The 18,382-nt window shown below is 38.7% G+C and overlaps 1 protein-coding gene across 3 annotated transcripts; it reads left to right on the forward strand.

The window, feature by feature from the left end:
* Nucleotides 1-3,635: 3,635 nt before the first annotated feature.
* itgb6 (integrin, beta 6) lies at nt 3,636-18,150 on the forward strand. Of its 3 annotated transcripts, XM_039794947.1 has the most exons (16): nt 3,636-3,853; nt 6,113-6,182; nt 6,560-6,639; nt 6,842-7,040; nt 7,135-7,381; nt 7,565-7,730; nt 8,141-8,302; nt 8,887-8,982; nt 9,244-9,333; nt 10,627-10,761; nt 12,006-12,423; nt 12,509-12,731; nt 13,762-13,856; nt 15,798-15,914; nt 16,002-16,168; nt 16,994-17,092. In XM_039794947.1, exons 2-16 carry the CDS (start codon nt 6,128-6,130, stop codon nt 17,090-17,092), a joined length of 2,349 nt encoding a protein of 782 aa, XP_039650881.1. In that variant the 5' UTR covers nt 3,636-3,853; nt 6,113-6,127. The 3 variants fall into 3 exon arrangements, with proteins under 3 accessions (XP_039650881.1, XP_039650882.1, XP_039650880.1); XM_039794948.1 differs by lacking the exon at nt 3,636-3,853 and having other exon boundaries at nt 5,993-6,182; nt 7,568-7,730; XM_039794946.1 differs by lacking the exon at nt 3,636-3,853 and having other exon boundaries at nt 6,130-6,182; nt 16,994-18,150.
* Nucleotides 18,151-18,382: the final 232 nt, after the last annotated feature.

An 18,382-nucleotide genomic window follows, 5' to 3' on the forward strand; every position in this document is an offset into this window, starting at 1 on the left:
ATGATCTACATCTGAACTACTGAGCATGTGCGAGTGCTGTCAAAGATAGTAGTGAAGAAGAAGATGAAAAGAGGTCTCACTCTGTAGCTAAAACAGAAACCAGGTGAAAAGAGGATCTGCAGCAGTGAGAAAGAGCTGTGCAGTACAACAAAAATATGGTGTTTTTTGAAAATTAAACCATGTAAACCTATTCTGGTACAACCTTAAAATACAGTTATGAACCTGAAAATGAGCATAATATGGGCGCTTTAAGACTTTAATAGCAGAATATCAAATCAAGTCCAGCATTTTCAATAATTAATGGGCTGTACTAATTATCTGGCAGCAGAGGGTGCTGTGAGCCAAAGGTGTCCAGCACATTTGAAACCAGAACTAATTTTCAAGCTTGGATATCCTTTTGCATGTCTGATCCTATGTATGCAATTTAGGACGGATCGGATGAGCAACAAGTGCAACATGTGTGTGCTCATGCTAGAGCCCTTTCCTGCACTATTTCAGGCATACTGCCTTTGTAGTTTCACTCTTATACCGGATCTCCCTTTAAGCTCAGACTTAGCGCAGCTGATCCCAGAGACATAAAGGCACCATGCCCCCATCTCTGGCCAGTCAAAGGGATCAAGATTAGCCATCACACCCACCCAACACCATCCGTTCAACCCCAACTCCAGGAATATACATACACATCCCATGTAGCACACACACATGTCAATCAAGTGCCTACTTTAAGGGCATCAACCCTTTGAACATAAGACACATGCCAAGTAGAGTCCCTCTCTTTTTCCTCTCATCCGCTCTCTGTCTCTCTTTTAATTCTCCACAGCTGAGGGGACACATGGCACTGATCCCTTGAGAAGGCCCAAGGTCAGACCCGGGGCACAGGCGTTAAGATGGGAGGCCTGTTTCAGTATCCAGTATCATTCATTTAGTATCATACACCACGTCAGCAATTCAACACATGGGATGCTTCCTAAAGATGCAGACCGTCACTGCTTGTTGCTCTCAATAATAATAGTAATTTCCAAATTATTTCAACGTGTTAAAAAAATTAGAAAATAACCAAAAGGGTCAAATAGACAGTATTGAAGCTTACAGTAATAGAAGGCTGAATCTTATTTCTATTTTCACTATCGATGATATGCAGATGATTTAATTTCCCGATTGATTGGTCGATCAAATGGGTGGCCTTTGTTTTATTTTCATGTTACTTTATCTTCTACTACATTTCAGAAGGAATATTGTACTTTTTTTACGCTACTACTATCTTATGCTACTACTAGCATAAGATAACTTATGCTACTACTACTATCTATCAAACAGCTTTAGTTACAAGTTAAGATTTTTGCACACAAAACATTTAGAGAGCTCCTAAAATACAATGCTTTGTTATAAATCAAAGTATCCAACAATATGAGGATGTGCTGTGTTTCCTTTTAAATATTTTAATAATAGAATAAAACTATCTTTGAGGTTAGGACTGTTAGTTGGACAAAATAAGCATTGGGCAATTGTGACAGCATTTCTTACTATTTTCTATATATTTGCTATATTCTATATATAGTATACAGTATTTTTACAGTGTGGTATTAATGTTTTTACTTTAATCTGATCTGAACACTTCTGCCACCACTGCTAAATACAACTTCTGACCTGAACAGGTCTGATGAGGAACCACTATGGATCAAAATATAGTCTGTTGATGAACCTGTTACAGCTGGAAAAGAGGGATCGAACACAAATTTCAGGCAATATGGCAACCATTTATTGATTATTTTGAGAAAATGAAATTGTGAAAGCTTTTTCTTTTGTTTCACGTGGCATCCTATAAGTCGTTAGTTTTCTACTTTTTGTTTGTGGGGGGAGGGGGTGGAGTACTGTTTATTTTGTTAAAAAAAAGAGAAATGTGATTTGATATGTTGATATCCTAATTGCTTCAATAATAAAAAATAAAATGGGAAAATATAGTCTGTCATGAGCCGGGTGATAAAACCCTTCCTTTTTATGTCTGAACAATAAGGCTATCACTGCAAGATCCAACTTTATACACCACACCACTTCAACATACTGTACATATATATATATATATAGTCAATAAACAAGCTACAGGTGTATGCTGCTTCTTATCTTTTCAATCTGTATGTTTATCTTTTTCTAGTACATTCTGTATCACGGTCTAGTAAAAAATCATGCAAATGCAAATGTGGATATTTTCAAATTTCTTTTTTTTTAGGTTAATTGAAGGATTAAATGTACTTTTATCGGTTGAGAAAATTACCATACTTCTTAAACTATATATAAAAATTAACATTGGATAATCTGTAAATTGTTTTGTCACAAAGCTAGTTTTCCTTTTTGGCTCATGAAAAGTCTACATATGGTTTTCAAAGGACAGCGATATTTGTCTGTACATATGGCACTGTTGCACATCTGTCCATCCAGGAAGAAGAATGACTCCTCTGTTCCTCTTCCTGGGGTTTCTTGTTCAGAATGAAAAATCTAAAGAATTAGGCTATTGGAAATGCCATGACATTTTGTTTAGACATTAATGTTCCTTAGATGATTAATCTTAATGACTATAGTTATTCTTTGCCTTTTTCTGAAGTGACATCATGAGGTTGACTTTGTAGTTCTTTATTGAAATATCTCTACAACAATTTGGTGGGTTGCCGTGAAATTTGGTGCATGCATTCATGGTCCTCGGAGGCTGAATTGTAAAAACGTTGATCTCCTGACTACACATCCAGCACTATCATCTGGTAAGAATTTCCTTTTGTCCTTTACTTTAGTTTATCACCTAATTCCTGCAAAACTAATGACATTACCATCAGCTGTTAATTTGCATAGTACACGTTATACCTGCTAAACATCAGCATGTTAGCATTATCATGGTGAACATGTGCTGTAAGCTTGCTAATGTTAACATTTAGCTCAAGCACAGGCTCACACTGCCATTACCATGGCTTTAGACTTGGTTTTAATGTAAAGATAGTTAGTGTTGCATGCTGTACAAATGGTTAAGCCCACTGAGTCAAAACATTATGATTTTGGGGCTTCAATTGTTTTATAGTGTAGGCCTATGCTCTATTTCTTTGTTGCACTCACATATGCATGAATGTGAACACCTGCATTCCAGCCATACTTCTGTAAGAAGGAGGCTGTATTACAGCACTGGCACTCCTTCTCTCGGCTTCCTCCTCCTTCTCATTGCAGGAAGTAATTGAACTTCAGCAAACATGTACACACACACACACACGCACACAATCCAAACTAGAAATCCAAAAACAGTAGTGTTTCACTGCAGTTCACACCAGCTTTAGCCTCTAGAGCGCAACACTATCACATCAGTCAGATTGTCTCTTAATAAAGAAGCTGGCTCCTGTGGAGGTCTCACAGCCAGCAGTTGTTACTGTCACTCAACATCATCCCAGCCTCCCCCTGCACACACACACACACACACACACACACACACACACACACACACACACACACACACACACACACACACACACACACACACACACACACACACACACACACACACACACAGGCAAGTTGGAGCTTGTGCAAACAGCCACACATGACCCCAGTATGCATGCACACCCACTCACCCTCTTTCAGAAGCACACACACACAAAAGCACACATGAGCCAAGGAGCATGGGCAGCAGGGTCACCCTAGCGCCATGCTTCATAAAGGGCGCCGTTACAATAGGTTTACTGTTACTCTGACGACTGCCGGGATACAATAGGACTGAATGTACTAGCCTGACACTCCTCCATTTCTCTCAATTTTTCACTTGATAACAAGGAAGACAGACTGAGACAAGACAGCATGATATCAGAGGACGCCCCTGAAGGTGAGTTGGCTCATTGCAGGGTTAGTAATGTGTATCTCCATTTCTATGCATAGGAAATGTGTAGTGCTTTAGAGAGAAGTATGTGGGAGAGTAATTTATGGATTGCTGAATTTTTGATGAGACTGATACTCTTTAAAAATCATGTCATGATGTGCTTCAAACATTACTGTCAGATTTCCGTCACACCTAACTGAAAGGCAATGTTTTAAATTTAAATTAAAGTCAAGTTCAAATGTGAGTAACTGTATGGTGCAACTGTGACACCTTATTACACCGTAAGCATCTATAATCCACATGATCATATCATACAGGACATTAAATCAGCTTAAAAATCTGAAGTTACAAAAGAATGGAGTTTGATTGAAACTCAGAAAATAATGACAAGCAAGGAGAGGAGAGGAGAGGAGAGGGAGAGGGAGGGAGGGAGAGGGAGGGAGAGGAGAGGAGAGGGAGAGGGAGGGAGAGGAGAGGAGAGGAGGCAAAGAGGTACACATGAAAGGGCAATTTCACAGACCAACACTTCAAGAAGGATACTGGGTAAGGTGGATCAAAGTACAGAGAGCTGAGGAGAGAGGGATGCCATTGAAAGAAGAACGGAGGAGGAGAAAAGCGGGCTTGAGAGGGATTAGTATAAGAGGGGTGGAGGTGGGGTTTGGTTTGGGGTGACAGATGGGACTCACCCAGATTCAGAGGGGTGTGGTGCTGAATTGTGAGATTCCTCTGAGTTGGGACAAGCAGCGATATTTGCACTGCAGCTGTCAATGATTTAACACCTACACAGCTCCACCCTCCTCCCCCTCGTATTATACTCTCAGCACAAGAACACATTCAGGCTCACATTTCATATCTTGAGTCAATTGTCAAGTTGAGACCATTCTTGTGAGACAATGATTCACAATCTTATGTTGTTAAAGGTGTCTGGGTAATAGAGGTATACAGCTTATTGTATATTTGCTTATGACGTGGCCTGTCTGTATTTTATTATTCCTCTTTGGCCAGAGTTCAATGATTAAGCCATATGAGTGACGCTAAATTCAAGCCTATTACATTGTTGCAGTAATGTAATGAGGGTGTAAACAATATCTTAATGTAATGTGGGCACCACAACAATTCTGTGAAGCAAGTAAGTTAACTGTATCTATCTATCTATCTATCTATCTATCTATCTATCTATCTAAAATAGGCATGTAAAAGTACCAATACAATAATGTAAAAATGCTATGTCCTTCATTCAAACTTCTGCTAAGGTACATATGTTAAAAATAAAGTATTAACAGCTAAATGTACTTAAAGTAATACAAGTAGAAGTATACTCATTCTGCAGCAAAATGCCAGTAATATATTGTTACATGATAAGAGCTAGTTTTAACTATTTTATATAGGCTACAGTTTGGAAGTTTAGGCGAGTGGTTCCCAACCTAGGGGTCGGGCCCCTCCAAGAAGTCACAAGATAAATCTCCTTTTTTTGTGAAATATTGGAAAATCTCTTTGGGCCTCAAGGTGTTATTTAAATTCTGCTAACAACTTGTAGACATCTGAAAAGTGACAAGAGGCCCATAATATACACTGCTTTTAATTTTTGCATTGAATTGTATACTCTAAGCTATATGTTTTTAAAAAAGAAAAGAAAAGCTTAATCTAGAAAGTAACAATAACTTTGAAATAAATGTAGTAGAGTAAACAGTGCAATATTGATCTGAGTAGGAGTTGAAGTGGCATAAATTAGAAGTAGGCTACCTTGAGTAAATTTAGCCTACTTACTTTCACCACTGCACTCCTACAACACCTGATAACTACACTCAGAAGGCATATTAATACCTATTTTATTATATTTTTTGCTCTACTATTTGTTCTGGTGAACTTCTGGTAAATTTTTCTTCATCATATTTTTTTATCAGTTCGAAATATGACTACATAATTATTTTGAAGGAACAACCCTGATTCATCAGACTAGTAAAGGGTTAGAAACAAATCAGTTGGCGGCCAGCATGTCAGCAGTTTATGGCTTTGATTTCTCCTCGCGCCCGCCTCGCTTTCTCACCTGGACGGAAGTGAACATAAAAGGCAGCGCAGGTAAAGGCAGCCTCCCTCCTCCTCCTCCTCCTCCTCCTCCTCTCACCAGGTAGTGCGGGACGGCAGCGCTGCCATCTGTAGTCTACTTTCGGCTGAAGAGAGGAGGCATGACGCTGGACGGATATGTTTCACTCGTGTGAATATGAGACAACTTGAAATAATCTTCTTCTGTTCCCTCATAACCAGTAACCTCACGGACTAATGGGGCTTATACTGCTGAGCCTGATTCTCCGCTACTGGATCAGCACCGTGGAAGGTAAGCTGGACTGTTGTTCGGCTTCAAAAAAATCAATGGCAACACGTTTATAATGCGCACAAAGAGTAACAGTTGCTCAAGAGCGAGACCATAAATGCTGTGTTGGTATTTATGACTGGTGATTTATTGTGAAAATACTTTTTTTTTTATATGCAAGCAAAGATATATTTTTTTTTTAAACTGCACTTCACCATAGAGTTATATATGTTAATGAATGTATTACATCTTAAAATAAACACATTTTTCATTATATCAAGTCCAAATACTTTCTAAAATCCAGATTTTCTTACTTGTTGAGACTTTTAAGTGTTGCTTGAAACTCTGGTTGGTTGTTGACATGCTCACTCTGACTGTGCACTGTGTGATGTGTGCTTCAGGATCATGTTCAGCTGGCAGCGCTGTGACCTGTGATGAGTGTCTGCAGCTCAGTTCTCACTGTGCCTGGTGCACACAGGAGGTAAGCAGCCAGGGTTGCATGTATGAAAACACAACATATAAGCAGATGGCCATAATGCATTCAAAAAAATAAAAAATAAAAAAGTATTCTGGGCACAGGTGAGCAAAATGACATTGCTTGTTTGTTTTTTCATGATAATAAAACTTATATTTTATGGCCAACTATAAAACAATCTCAATCTGACTTTTCCTTTACCTCCCAGAATTTTACAGACTGGTTTTCAGTCAGTGAAAGGTGTGAAACACTGGATATCTTACTAGAAAAGGGTTGTGCCAGGGACCAGCTGGAGTTCCCTGTCTCCAAAGGTCAAATCCTGCAGGATCGCCCACTCGGAAAGAAGACTGGCAACGTAAACAGCACTCAGATCTCCCCGCAGAAAATGGCACTCAAGCTGCGTCCTGGTAAGCCACCCAGCGCATTCTGATTTGATACTGTGGTTTGATGAAGTAGTTCCTTGTTTTCAAACGAGAAATAAGGTGGTTGTTATTTGCACAGGCAGCAAGGTGACTTTCCAGGTCAAGATTCAACACACAGAGGACTATCCTGTGGACATATACTACCTGATGGACCTGTCAGCATCCATGATCGACGATCTGGCGATGATCAAAGACTTGGGCTCCTCTTTGTCGAAAGAGATGGCCAAGCTCACCAGTAAATTTCGAATGGGCTTTGGCTCTTTTGTGGAGAAACCCATCCTGCCATTCATCAAAATCACAGAAGAAGATCTGGCCAACCCCTGCAGGTAAACAATAAATATTAAAGCATGACCTTTAACAACATCCTCTTTTCTGGTGTTAAAAATTTCAGCAAGATGACATTCAACAGCATCCCCTTTTGCGATGTTTGACATTTCAGCAATGCCATTTGGCATCTGAGAGAATCTAATTTTTCAACTCTTTGGTTTTTGACTTCTGCTGTGTTGCAGCAGCGTTGGCGCAACCTGCCTGCCAACGTTTGGCTACAAACACGTCTTGTCCCTGACGAGCAGCACCGACAAGTTCAACAAGATAATCGCAATGCAGCGAGTATCTGCAAATATTGATGTGCCAGAGTGTGGCTTTGACGCCGTCATGCAGGCAGCTGTTTGTGGGGTGAGATTTTGATTTTCAAATATCTATAAGATATTTAGCTTTAAAATCTAAATTAAGTAAGGGTTATGAAGTGATTTGATTACAATGTAAATTGTGAAATGTATTACTAGGATTGTACTCAAGTGTTTAGTTTCATTTATTTGTATTGGATTTCTGGGTGATTCTATGGGGATTATAGGATAGGCAAAAATAAGCCTTGGCTTTAGTCTATTCTTTTTTTGGTTAGCTGCGGGGGCAAATTGTGGTAAATAATTGTTTCTTTCATGTATGTTAACCAAAATAAAATGATTCCTCATCTTCATCATATTTAGATTGTTAGTTTGTGATCTGTGTTGGCTCAACTTCATTATTTGATTATTCACTTGATGATATAAAAAGGAGGATGATCAACATAATGTGTCTCCTGATAGGACAAGATAGGCTGGAGGAATGATTCGATGCGTTTGCTGGTGTTTGTCAGTGATGCTGACTCACACTTTGGGATGGACAGTAAGATGGCCGGCATCGTGATTCCCAACGATGGGCAGTGTCACCTGGATGCCAACAATGAATACTCCATGTCCGCAGTGCAGGTGAGTCCACAGAGGTTCTTTGTAGAAAGACTTGTCTATCTTCTGCATTATGCTGTAATTAGGGCTGGGCGATATGGAGAAAATCAAATATCACGACATTTTTGACCAAATACTTCGATATTGATACCGCAACGATATTGTAGTGTTGGCTATTTGTGCTTTCACAAAATATTTACACAATGAGATTTTTGATAAATAATCATGAGTAATGTGGATATAATGACTAAGTGAGTAAAGGCAAATAATAGAACAGTTACAACAGTCTGGCATTAAAGTTCAGAAAATGACAACACTTTACTGTAATGCAGCCTTTAAAACCAGGAAAAGACAGCACTTATGTCATATGACGATATTACGATATCCAAAATCTAAGAGGATATCTAGTATCATATCACAATATCGATATAATAACGATATATTGCCCAGCTCTAGCTGTAATAGCTGTGATTCTTTTTTAAATATCAACCCATTCTGTGACCTCAGTTTCATAACTTTCATTACATGAGTGATTTTAGAGTCATCTATAATGCATTGTCACAGCCTTAAAGCACATTCCCGCTTGACATTTCACCATTTTTTTCCAGGAGTATCCAACTCTTGGTCAGTTGATTGATAAGGTGGTGGAGAACAATATCTTACTGATATTTGCTGTGACAGAAGGACAGAAACTGAACTATAAGGTAACATAGCTTCTTCTTTTTAAATGTTTTCATTTCTTTCTAGCAGAATATGTCCAAACTGTAGAACTGGAAAATGCAAGTGTTTGTGTGAGCACAATGTTTACTGAGGTTAATATATTTATCAATGGAGCTGCATTCTCATTGTACCTGTTCGAACTAGCCCTCTTTTCTTCTGTACTCTGCCTTCGGGACCTTGAACCAAGTCTGCCCACATTTCTAACATTGACTTTCATGTTTATCTGTTGTTTTTTTTTCTTGCAGAACTATGCAAATCTAATACCTGGCGCCACAGTTGGAGTCCTGGCGACAGATTCGCGGAACATCCTGGAACTGATTGTAACAGCATACAAAGTAGGTAAACAGTCTTGGTGATCTGTGTGTGTGTGTGTGTGTGTGTGTGTGTGTGTGTGTGTGTGTGTGTGTGCACCCTTTGGTCATAGGAAACAAGACAGAACACACCTGCCATTATTAAAAAACTGTGTTCAGTTTAATTAAATCCATTTATTTGGAATCAAATGTTTTAGACTCGAGTCAGAGTTTTATCCAAAACATGAACATAAAGCATTTATGATTTAACACTCCGTACATCTTGAAGCCAATAGACAGTATCTCTGCCTTCTCCAATCCTTTTCATTCTCTTTCTTTTCCTCTTTCATTCTTTCTTACTTTTCCCCCTTCGCCCGCCCGGTGTCTTGCATCAGCATGTTTGACAGCGAGTCTCTGCCTGTCCCAGCTGTTTGATCTCCTCATCCCTTCTGACTCTGACTTGCTCTTTTTCCCCTCTCTCTCTCTCTCTCTCTCTCTCTCTCTCTCTCTCTCTCTATCTATCTATCTATCTTTCTTTCTCTGACTACCTCTTGCACTCCTTCTGTAAATCCCCCCTGGCGGCAGTGACTGGTGGCAAGTCCTCTAATTAATTCATCATTTATGTCTTTTACACCCCCTTTTATTCTCTGCCATGTTAACCGCACTGAAGAGAGGAGTCCTTATTATTGCACTGATAAAAGATAGCTGTGGTTCTTTAAGGGAAATAAAAAACAAACGGATATTTAGTGATAGAAGACATTTGATTAGTATTTAAACTTACCTGCAATTTTGGATTAATGTTTGTTGCTTAGTGGATGGATATTTCAGCCACCCCACTTTAAATACCCTTCAACATATTTACTGAATAACAGTTACATCTTTTGAATCTGTTTTGCCCACTTCACTTTAATCCGTCTTCGATTGTGTGTATTCCATAAACATCCCCATGTTTTCCCCGCCTTAGCAACACTGAAGGCACAGTACAAATACAGGGCTACAGGAAACACACATTAACTCTCTGTTAGCACCCAGACAGTCCGTCACAGAGTTCATTAGTCAGTCAAACACAGTCTTTCCTGTCCTGTTGCCCTTTCCTCAGGTGCTTTTAAGAGCCCAGCACACCTGGGATGATGACTCACCGAAAAACGCTACATGTCAAAGCAGGGTGAAAGTGTGATTCCACTTAAAGCCCTGGAAATGCCACTTTGTGAGTCAGCGTATTGATTTGATGGTGATTTTTGCTATTTTCGGGAGGAAAACCGTTTGTTCAGTGCCAGATCTGCGCTGCCAGTTGCATTTCCGCACAAGGTGCTGACATATATTTGCACTGTTTTCCAGGAACTGCGTTCAGAGATTGAACTGGAGGTCCTTGGAGACACAGAAGAGCTCCAGATGTCCTTTACAACCATTTGCCCAAATGGGACCGTCCTCACTGATGAAAAACGCTGCTCCAACATCAAACCTGGAGAGACGGTCAGTTGTTTTGCTTTAAACTGCTCTTTCTCTATATTTGTATAGCACCTTTTTATACAGGCTAGTGCAGTTCAAAGTGCTTAACATGCGACTGACAAACTGATAAGAGTGTAAGACAATAAAAGGATAGTAACAGTAAAATAATTGGAAAATAAAAAAATAATCATAGAGATATAAGATGTACTCTTACTCTCAGGCCGCCTGGTAATATAAAATGTAAATACAAATGATAAAAGTGAAATTGAATAAATGTATAAAGTAAATGAAGCGTCTACTACAAAGAGAAAAAAAAAATTAAAAGTCCTAGTGAATACAATTTTGAGGCCATTTTCCCTTTTTGATGTGTAAAGCTGTATGGGCTATTTTACAGAGAGCTGCAATGATATAAATATAAATCAAAAAAATATAAACTATAAAAAAAATATAAAAATAAATAAATCGATTAGTTAGTCAGAAAACTAGAAACTATTTGGCTAATTGATTAATGATTTTTCATCCAAAAATGTCTAACGTTCTCTGGTCCCCCCTTCTCAAATGTGATTATTTTCTGCTTTTCTTTGTCTTATATGATGGTAAACTGAATATATCTGGGTTATATGGTTATATATTTTTTTATTTGATGACATCACCTCAGGCTGTGGGTAATTATAATGGACATTTGTTTCTATTTTCTGATATATTATGGACAAAATTATGAATCAATTAATCAAGAAAATAATCGACATATTAATCAGTAATACAAATAACTGATAGTTGCAGCCCTAATTTTATCTTTGGTTTTTATCATTTGGTGATTTAAACCAACTAAACCAACAATGCGTTAGTTCGTATCTTAATAGTTTCTGACTTTCCCAGCCTGTCTGTGTCACACCTACAAAGTGTATTTTTTTTAAATAGGCTAAATAATTTCCTAAAACAGCTGAGCACTGCAGTTTTTTAGTAAATATTATTCAAAGAGGAGTAAATAGTGCTTTGTTGGGGAATAGAAATGTGGTGCTCTAGTGAGTATTTATGGTAGCAGGATGATATATGTGGGATTGATCCAAAATGAAATACAGTGCCCTTGTTTTTCGTAATGAAGGAACATGTCCAGCGCATCACCGTGGCGCATTGATGTGTTTTACTAGCTTTTGGACAACAATGGATCTCTACAGAGGTATAAGCTGTATCAGGCCTTGGTAACACAGTCAATACTTTTAAGGATCATTTCATTCTTTTCAAGGGGCTTCTTCTTTGCTCCTCAGGTAGTGTTCAACGTGTCTGTGGAGCTCCCAGGATGCCTGTCCGGAGTTCGCCACTTCTCCCTCAAACCGGTGGGTTTACAGGACAGTCTGGAGGTGCAACTGGAGTCTCTTTGCTCGTGCGACTGCCGGCAGCCTCCTGAAGCAAACAGCAGCCAGTGCATCGAGGGCCAGGGGGCTTTCCAGTGCGGCGTATGTGTGTGTCAGCCGGGGTTCCTGGGATCGGAGTGTGAATGCAATGAGGAAAGAGCTTTGTTGAGCAACTGCCTCTCACACAATGAGTCTGAGATATGCAGTGGTCAGGGGCAGTGCTACTGCGGACAGTGTGTGTGTCATGCATCCAGCTTTGGACGCATCTACGGACCTTACTGCGAGTGTGACAATTACTCCTGTGTTCGTTTCCGTGGGGAGCTCTGTGGAGGTGAGTAATTACACGTGATGAATGTTCCGAATTATTCACTTGTTTTTGAGTTGAGCCAGTTGCTTTAGGGATTTTGTGTTCGTAGGCCACGGGGTGTGTGACTGCGGGGAGTGTCACTGTGAAAGCGGCTGGACAGGGGAGTATTGTAACTGCAGCACCAGCACTGAGGCGTGCATGTCAGAGGATGGCACTTTCTGCAGTGGTCGGGGGAGATGTGAGTGTGGCCACTGTGTCTGCTCTGTACCCGGAGCATCTGGGGACAAGTGTGAGAGGTGTCCAACATGCGGAGACGCCTGTAGCTCTGCAAGGTGAGAACACATTCATGCAATCAGCTCATAGAGGTGAATACGGATGTAATGTGAAGGCTTTTGTCTGTGTTACCTCTGTAGTTGTTGTTTCTTTACCTGAAAGATATAAGATGTTGTACCCTTGTGCCACATGATCCGTCTGTTCTTTTGAATACAGACATATCAGGTTCTGGTCCCCCTTGTTCACATGTGTCTACACCTTCCATGTGACATCAAAAGACAGCTAATGTCCCCAACACAGCACTAAGAGATTTCCATGCCTCATTGTAAAACAGCTGTCAGGGCTAGTGCCATTTGATACCATTGTTATAGGGGAGGTGGGTGATAGAGAGTGAGTGAAGCCTTGGGAAAACTGTGATAAGTGACCAACACTGTGATTTCTTTGTACTCACTGCGTCAGCGATTGAAGCCACATTAAAAGGTTACTTTAGGTACTATGATATATAACACATTGACAATGAAAATGCCGATTTCTCAGTTTAATCAATCAGTGTATTGCAACTCTGTGCATAATCATAACATTAGAAAGGCAAATACTGGTCATATAACAATCCCTTATCCAAAAACTAATTTTATGATGAAAACTGTCCTGTATAGAGCTATTGTCATCTGGAATAACATTCCTATTGAAGTGCGTCAGCTTTGTAATAAGCAGTCATTCAAAAGAAATCTTAGATGTTTTGTGTTGATGTAGGTTTTTATATGTTTTGATTAAAGTAATTATATTAATATTGTATTAATATTTAGTCCTACTATGAATGGAAACTAGATTGTATGTATGTATGTGGTTGTGTATGTATGTATAGATATGAAATGTGTATATGCGATTTTGTTATGATTGAAATGTGTATATTGTTGTTGTAATGTAATGTAATTTCTTTTTTTAGAATGGACCCCAGGGAGACTAGCTGATTGCATAGACTTTCAGCTAATGGGATCCTTAATAAATCAACAAATAAACAAAAGAGAGGTACTGTATCATCTCTAAGGAAAACCTGACCTTTTGTTTTTCCACTTGTTTTAACACCAGGACCTGTGTAGAGTGCCATCTGCTAGATAAGGACGATGGCAAGTTGTGTGATCAAAAGTGCAGCACCCCTAAAATTTCCATCAACACAACAGCAGGTAAAGCATATCATAATCTACCTGTTCTGTATCTGTATCTTATCTTGTTGTTGGCTGGATACGATGGTTCAAATCATAATCGAGACTTTAATATTGGTATTTTCTAATATAGATATAGAAATTTATCACAATATATCAGTGCATGCAAAATCAGACATTAAATCAATTGTTTGACTGTTAAGCATTACATGGAGAACAAAGGCTTTGCATCTGCCAAACAAAATTTCAATCACTCTAGAATTGTATTCATTTTGAATTGGATCATCAATCATCAATCATCAAGTTGGAAAACAAATTTGGATTCCGATGACATATAAGAGCAAATCATCCTGATATGATTTTTATAATGAAATTTGATAAACAATCATATTGAATTGTTGCCCAGCTCTTGTCTAGCATGTGTCAAAATTGTCAACTTTTCTAATTTATGTAGGCCTAGTTGATTTTGCAAAGGGTTTAATAATTTGTTTAGTTCATTGGAGAATGTGATTTAAATTAAAATTTAGCTCTGTGCATGCACTTAATATTACTTATCTATTTTCCAAAGCAAAAAAACAATTCTAAAAACATATAGCATAAACGTTTTTAGAATTGTTTTTATACCTTCCCAAGCAGCCACATATTACAAGACATGTAAGTAAAGTGTGAAAATCAACTGGCTGATCCTTGAAACTTGCTTCAAATAGTCCATGTATCACAACATTACATTACAACATTACAATCTCATGGACATGGACTGTTTTTTTTTTCATTCTTGTGCCTTAAAGAGCTAGTGGGAACCTTTTTAAAAATCTTAAAACTTAAGAAATGGCCACCACAAAGAAACCATTGTTAAAAAAAAAGTGTCCATGTTTGCATATTGCTTCTCATTCAGGTTTGTTGATAACATACAGTAGCTGAGGACTGCATGGCCTTTTGGCAGCCAAACTTGAATGTGATGGTTTCTTGGAAGAGATTAACAAGGAGGAATTTTCAAAACAGTCCTTGACAAGGATACAACACTGAAGGCAAACAAGGTCACTAAATCTTCTCTCTGAAGGATCTCTAGCAGGTTTCAACTCTGTGCAAGTTGATATTCATATTGCACTGGCATGGAATTAAATCAGGGGATATTTAGAAGGAAATAACTTATGATATGATTTTATTTAGCTAAAACGTGCAAAATAAGGTAAGGTAAGCCGCTTTAAGTTTAAAGATTATAGTTACAATATCAAATTTTCATCCAGCAGCTAAGTCGTGTTCTAAAATAAACCTCTATTCCTACAGAATTAAAGAAGACCATTTTTTACAGGATGTGCACCGACATTAACACTATAAAAATGTACAATAAGTCCTTTTACATCGGCCTTTCAGCACATTCACTTACCTGTAGTGTACAGTAAATGCTTGTTGTCGCTGGAGTTTGTTCTCTCAGCTCAGTGTTTTTGATAGTGGTATCAACATAGAGCCATGATAAGTTTCCCCATGGGTCAGAGATTAGGAGGAATGCTGACCTGCATCGACTCGGGTGTCTCTCTGAAGCCTGTACCCCCTCTCTCTAACACAACACCATCCATGTCCATTCAGGCAGCACCAGACAATGGGGAACATATTATTTACCTTGTCGTACAGGCAGAGCTATTGTAGTGCATGTGAATAGCCAAACGACCTCGTCTTCCTTTATAGAAGAGATTATTTTAAACCTGCTATACTTGTGCAAGCTGAGAGGTATATCTGATGATCACAGAGTATTTTCAGGCTTTAGTTGTGAAATACAATGGTGTGGTCCACACACACACATGCACACACACCAGATTGTAGTCTTTGATATGGAACTCACACTGACAGCACAACAGAGGCGAGTATATCCTTTTACATTCTCAGCACAATGTTGAAAGGGAAGATGATATACGATGGATTCATGCCTTCCTTATGGATATGTATGTTCACATTTCCTCTTAGATTATGACAAGAGCCCTTCTATGCAATGCGCGCTGATGATGGAGAATGAGTGCCGGATCTCATTTAATGCAGTAAGAAGTGAGACGGGGACCATTGTCTATGATCTCCAGATGTACGGTAAGTTTTACAACGACGTAGAAAACAGATGAAACAAAAAGGGGAGTTCTGGTGGTGAGTCTTATGACATCCTCTGTCCTGTTGCAGGTTGCCCGGAGCCTCCCAACATCCCCATGATTATTCTAGGGGTCTCTCTTTCCATCGTGTGTATCGGCCTGATTCTGCTGGCTGTGTGGAAGGTGCTGGTGTCAGTCCATGACCGCAAAGAGGTGGCCAAGTTTGAGGCTGAGAGGGCAAAGGCAAAATGGCAGACAGTAAGATACGGCTAGTAATATTCTATATTATTCTTATTGTCACTGAAACCAACATTAAATTGATCCTACTAACAGGTATCGTGTGTGATAAGCCAAAGCCTGATATAGCTTATTCTGTGCCATAAACCTCTGTTGTTGTCCAAAGACAAAGTAATTACTATCAATTTGATAATCAATCTTGTGAGATGTAAACTGGAAGTATAATGTAACAATGGCATTAGCTAGTAGGCTGTGGGCTACAACTTGAACCCTGTTTCATTTAGCCTTTAATTATTAACATTTTTGGAAATTGGCACCATTAAAAGTTTGCTATTAGTTTGTAATATACACATGGCTGTACAGACAACTATCACTTTGATGATTCAAAAGGCAAGTTCTGAGCAGTGTTGTTTTACTAAAATTTCTAAGCGGATGTTTGTTTAAAATGACATTGGAGATAATGTAATCTTCGGAAAGTGTAAATCACACCAAATCTAAAAAATATGGGTAACTTATCTGTGTGTTTAGATTTGACTGAGTTATGACTCAGAGAAGAAGGATGGATTTTGATGCCAATTGCGACAATCAGACACCAAGGGTTTTAAAGTTAAGCCCTAAACTGAACTTTACCTCTTCCACAGCAAAAACGGGCCCCCAACAAAAGCACTATTTACTTCTCTTTAAGTAACATTTGCTTTTTAGAAAATAAAAGTAATGGTAATCATGTCATGGTAATTGTTGTTGTAGCCCTAATGTTCTGGTGACAATATGTTGTCAGTTGTTCTATCTTTTTAATTCAAAATGATTATGATTGTTAATTTCTGTTTTTTCTTTGTCTCTCTGCAGGGGACCAACCCTCTGTTCAAAAGCTCAACATCTACATTCAAAAATGTAACTTATAAGAAGACAGAGAGAGAAAAGATCATTACACTGGATCACTACTAATGATAAACTGGAGGCAAACCAAGATATGAGTGTGTTTGTGTGTGTGTGTGTGTGTGTGTGTGTGTGTGTGTGTGTGTGTGTGTGTGTGTGTGTGTGTGTGTGTGTGTGTGTGTGTGTGTGTGTGTGTGTGTGAGACAGAAAGGGAAAAACGTACTAAAATTAGTTTTTGTACGAATCTCTGAGTTGATTCAGAGGTGGCATAGCACAGTAGACAACACTGAACAGACAAACACACATGATGAATTTGCTGCTGTAAACATGCACTGTCGATGTACTGTTAAACACTGCACTTTCCTGATGCATGGTCCTACAAACAAACTTTTGTCTACTGTAAAATGCAGCTTGGAAAGGAAGAGTGTACACTACAAGTGGTCTACTACTGAAATTTTTGTTTTGTTTTATTCTGAATGTAAATATAGGTTGCTGGTGGATTCATATGATTTTTTTTATATTGTCTTTGTTGTTTTATTCTAAGCAAGGCTGAGCCTTGTATGTTGATAATTGAGTTTTTTTAGTGGCATGGCACATAAATAAAATTGAATTTTGACTCTTTGTAAAATGCAACTTTCCGCATTCAAGGTTGTTTGTTTGTAGTTCTCAAATCCTCTGAAACTTATTGGTAAGATTTGGCATTAAGAAACACAATTTAAAGTTGATTTTGTTTACAGTGGGAGAGTGAACTCTGAGAGAGTCATCCCTGTATTTTCTCTTTTCAGACTAGTGATGGAAAAGCAAGAAAGTGAATTTACTCAATAACTGTTAATTAAGGTACTTGAACTTGACTTGAGTGTTTCCATTTTCTCCTACTCCACGCACTCAATGTTAAATTACCCACCGGACAAACTGCGTGGGGCCCTGAAAGCTCAGGTTCATTGTGTGTCAGTTTTTTTTTTTTGGTAATTTGATTACTTAAAAATGTGCAACGCTAATGTAAAAGATTATCTGGGTCCTGCGTTATAATATATTCTTGTGGCCCTTTCTTTTAGAAAGGATCTGTGTTACAGTATATATTGTGCTCACATGCTGCAATTCACTTAATAAAGTTGTTTTTCATCCAATGACCCCATAAAGAGAAACCATTTGCAGGAGCTTTAAAAAGCCTGAAAAAATATCCCGGCATTATCAGGATAAGGTAAAGGTCACATGCATGTAACAAAATTAATTATCTGCATTTAGTCATCCCTCAAGGGAGCAGTCAAGGAGGCAGCCATTTACTGCACCCAGGGACCAACTCCAGATCTGAGCCAGTGCCTTGATCAAGGGCACTGACCGGAGAACCTAGTACATGTT

This window comes from Perca fluviatilis, chromosome 3 (assembly GCF_010015445.1).
Source record: "Perca fluviatilis chromosome 3, GENO_Pfluv_1.0, whole genome shotgun sequence".
Lineage (NCBI taxonomy): Eukaryota > Metazoa > Chordata > Actinopteri > Perciformes > Percidae > Perca > Perca fluviatilis.

Excerpts from the sequence above, each read along its gene's own strand:
- itgb6 (XM_039794947.1), top strand. The coding sequence starts at position 6,128 with ATGGGGCTTATACTGCTGAGCCTGATTCTCCGCTACTGGATCAGCACC. Across the intron at positions 6,640-6,841 it reads GTGCCTGGTGCACACAGGAG|AATTTTACAGACTGGTTTTC; the intron begins GTAAGCAGCCAG and ends TTTACCTCCCAG. Across the intron at positions 7,382-7,564 it reads GATCTGGCCAACCCCTGCAG|CAGCGTTGGCGCAACCTGCC; the intron begins GTAAACAATAAA and ends GCTGTGTTGCAG.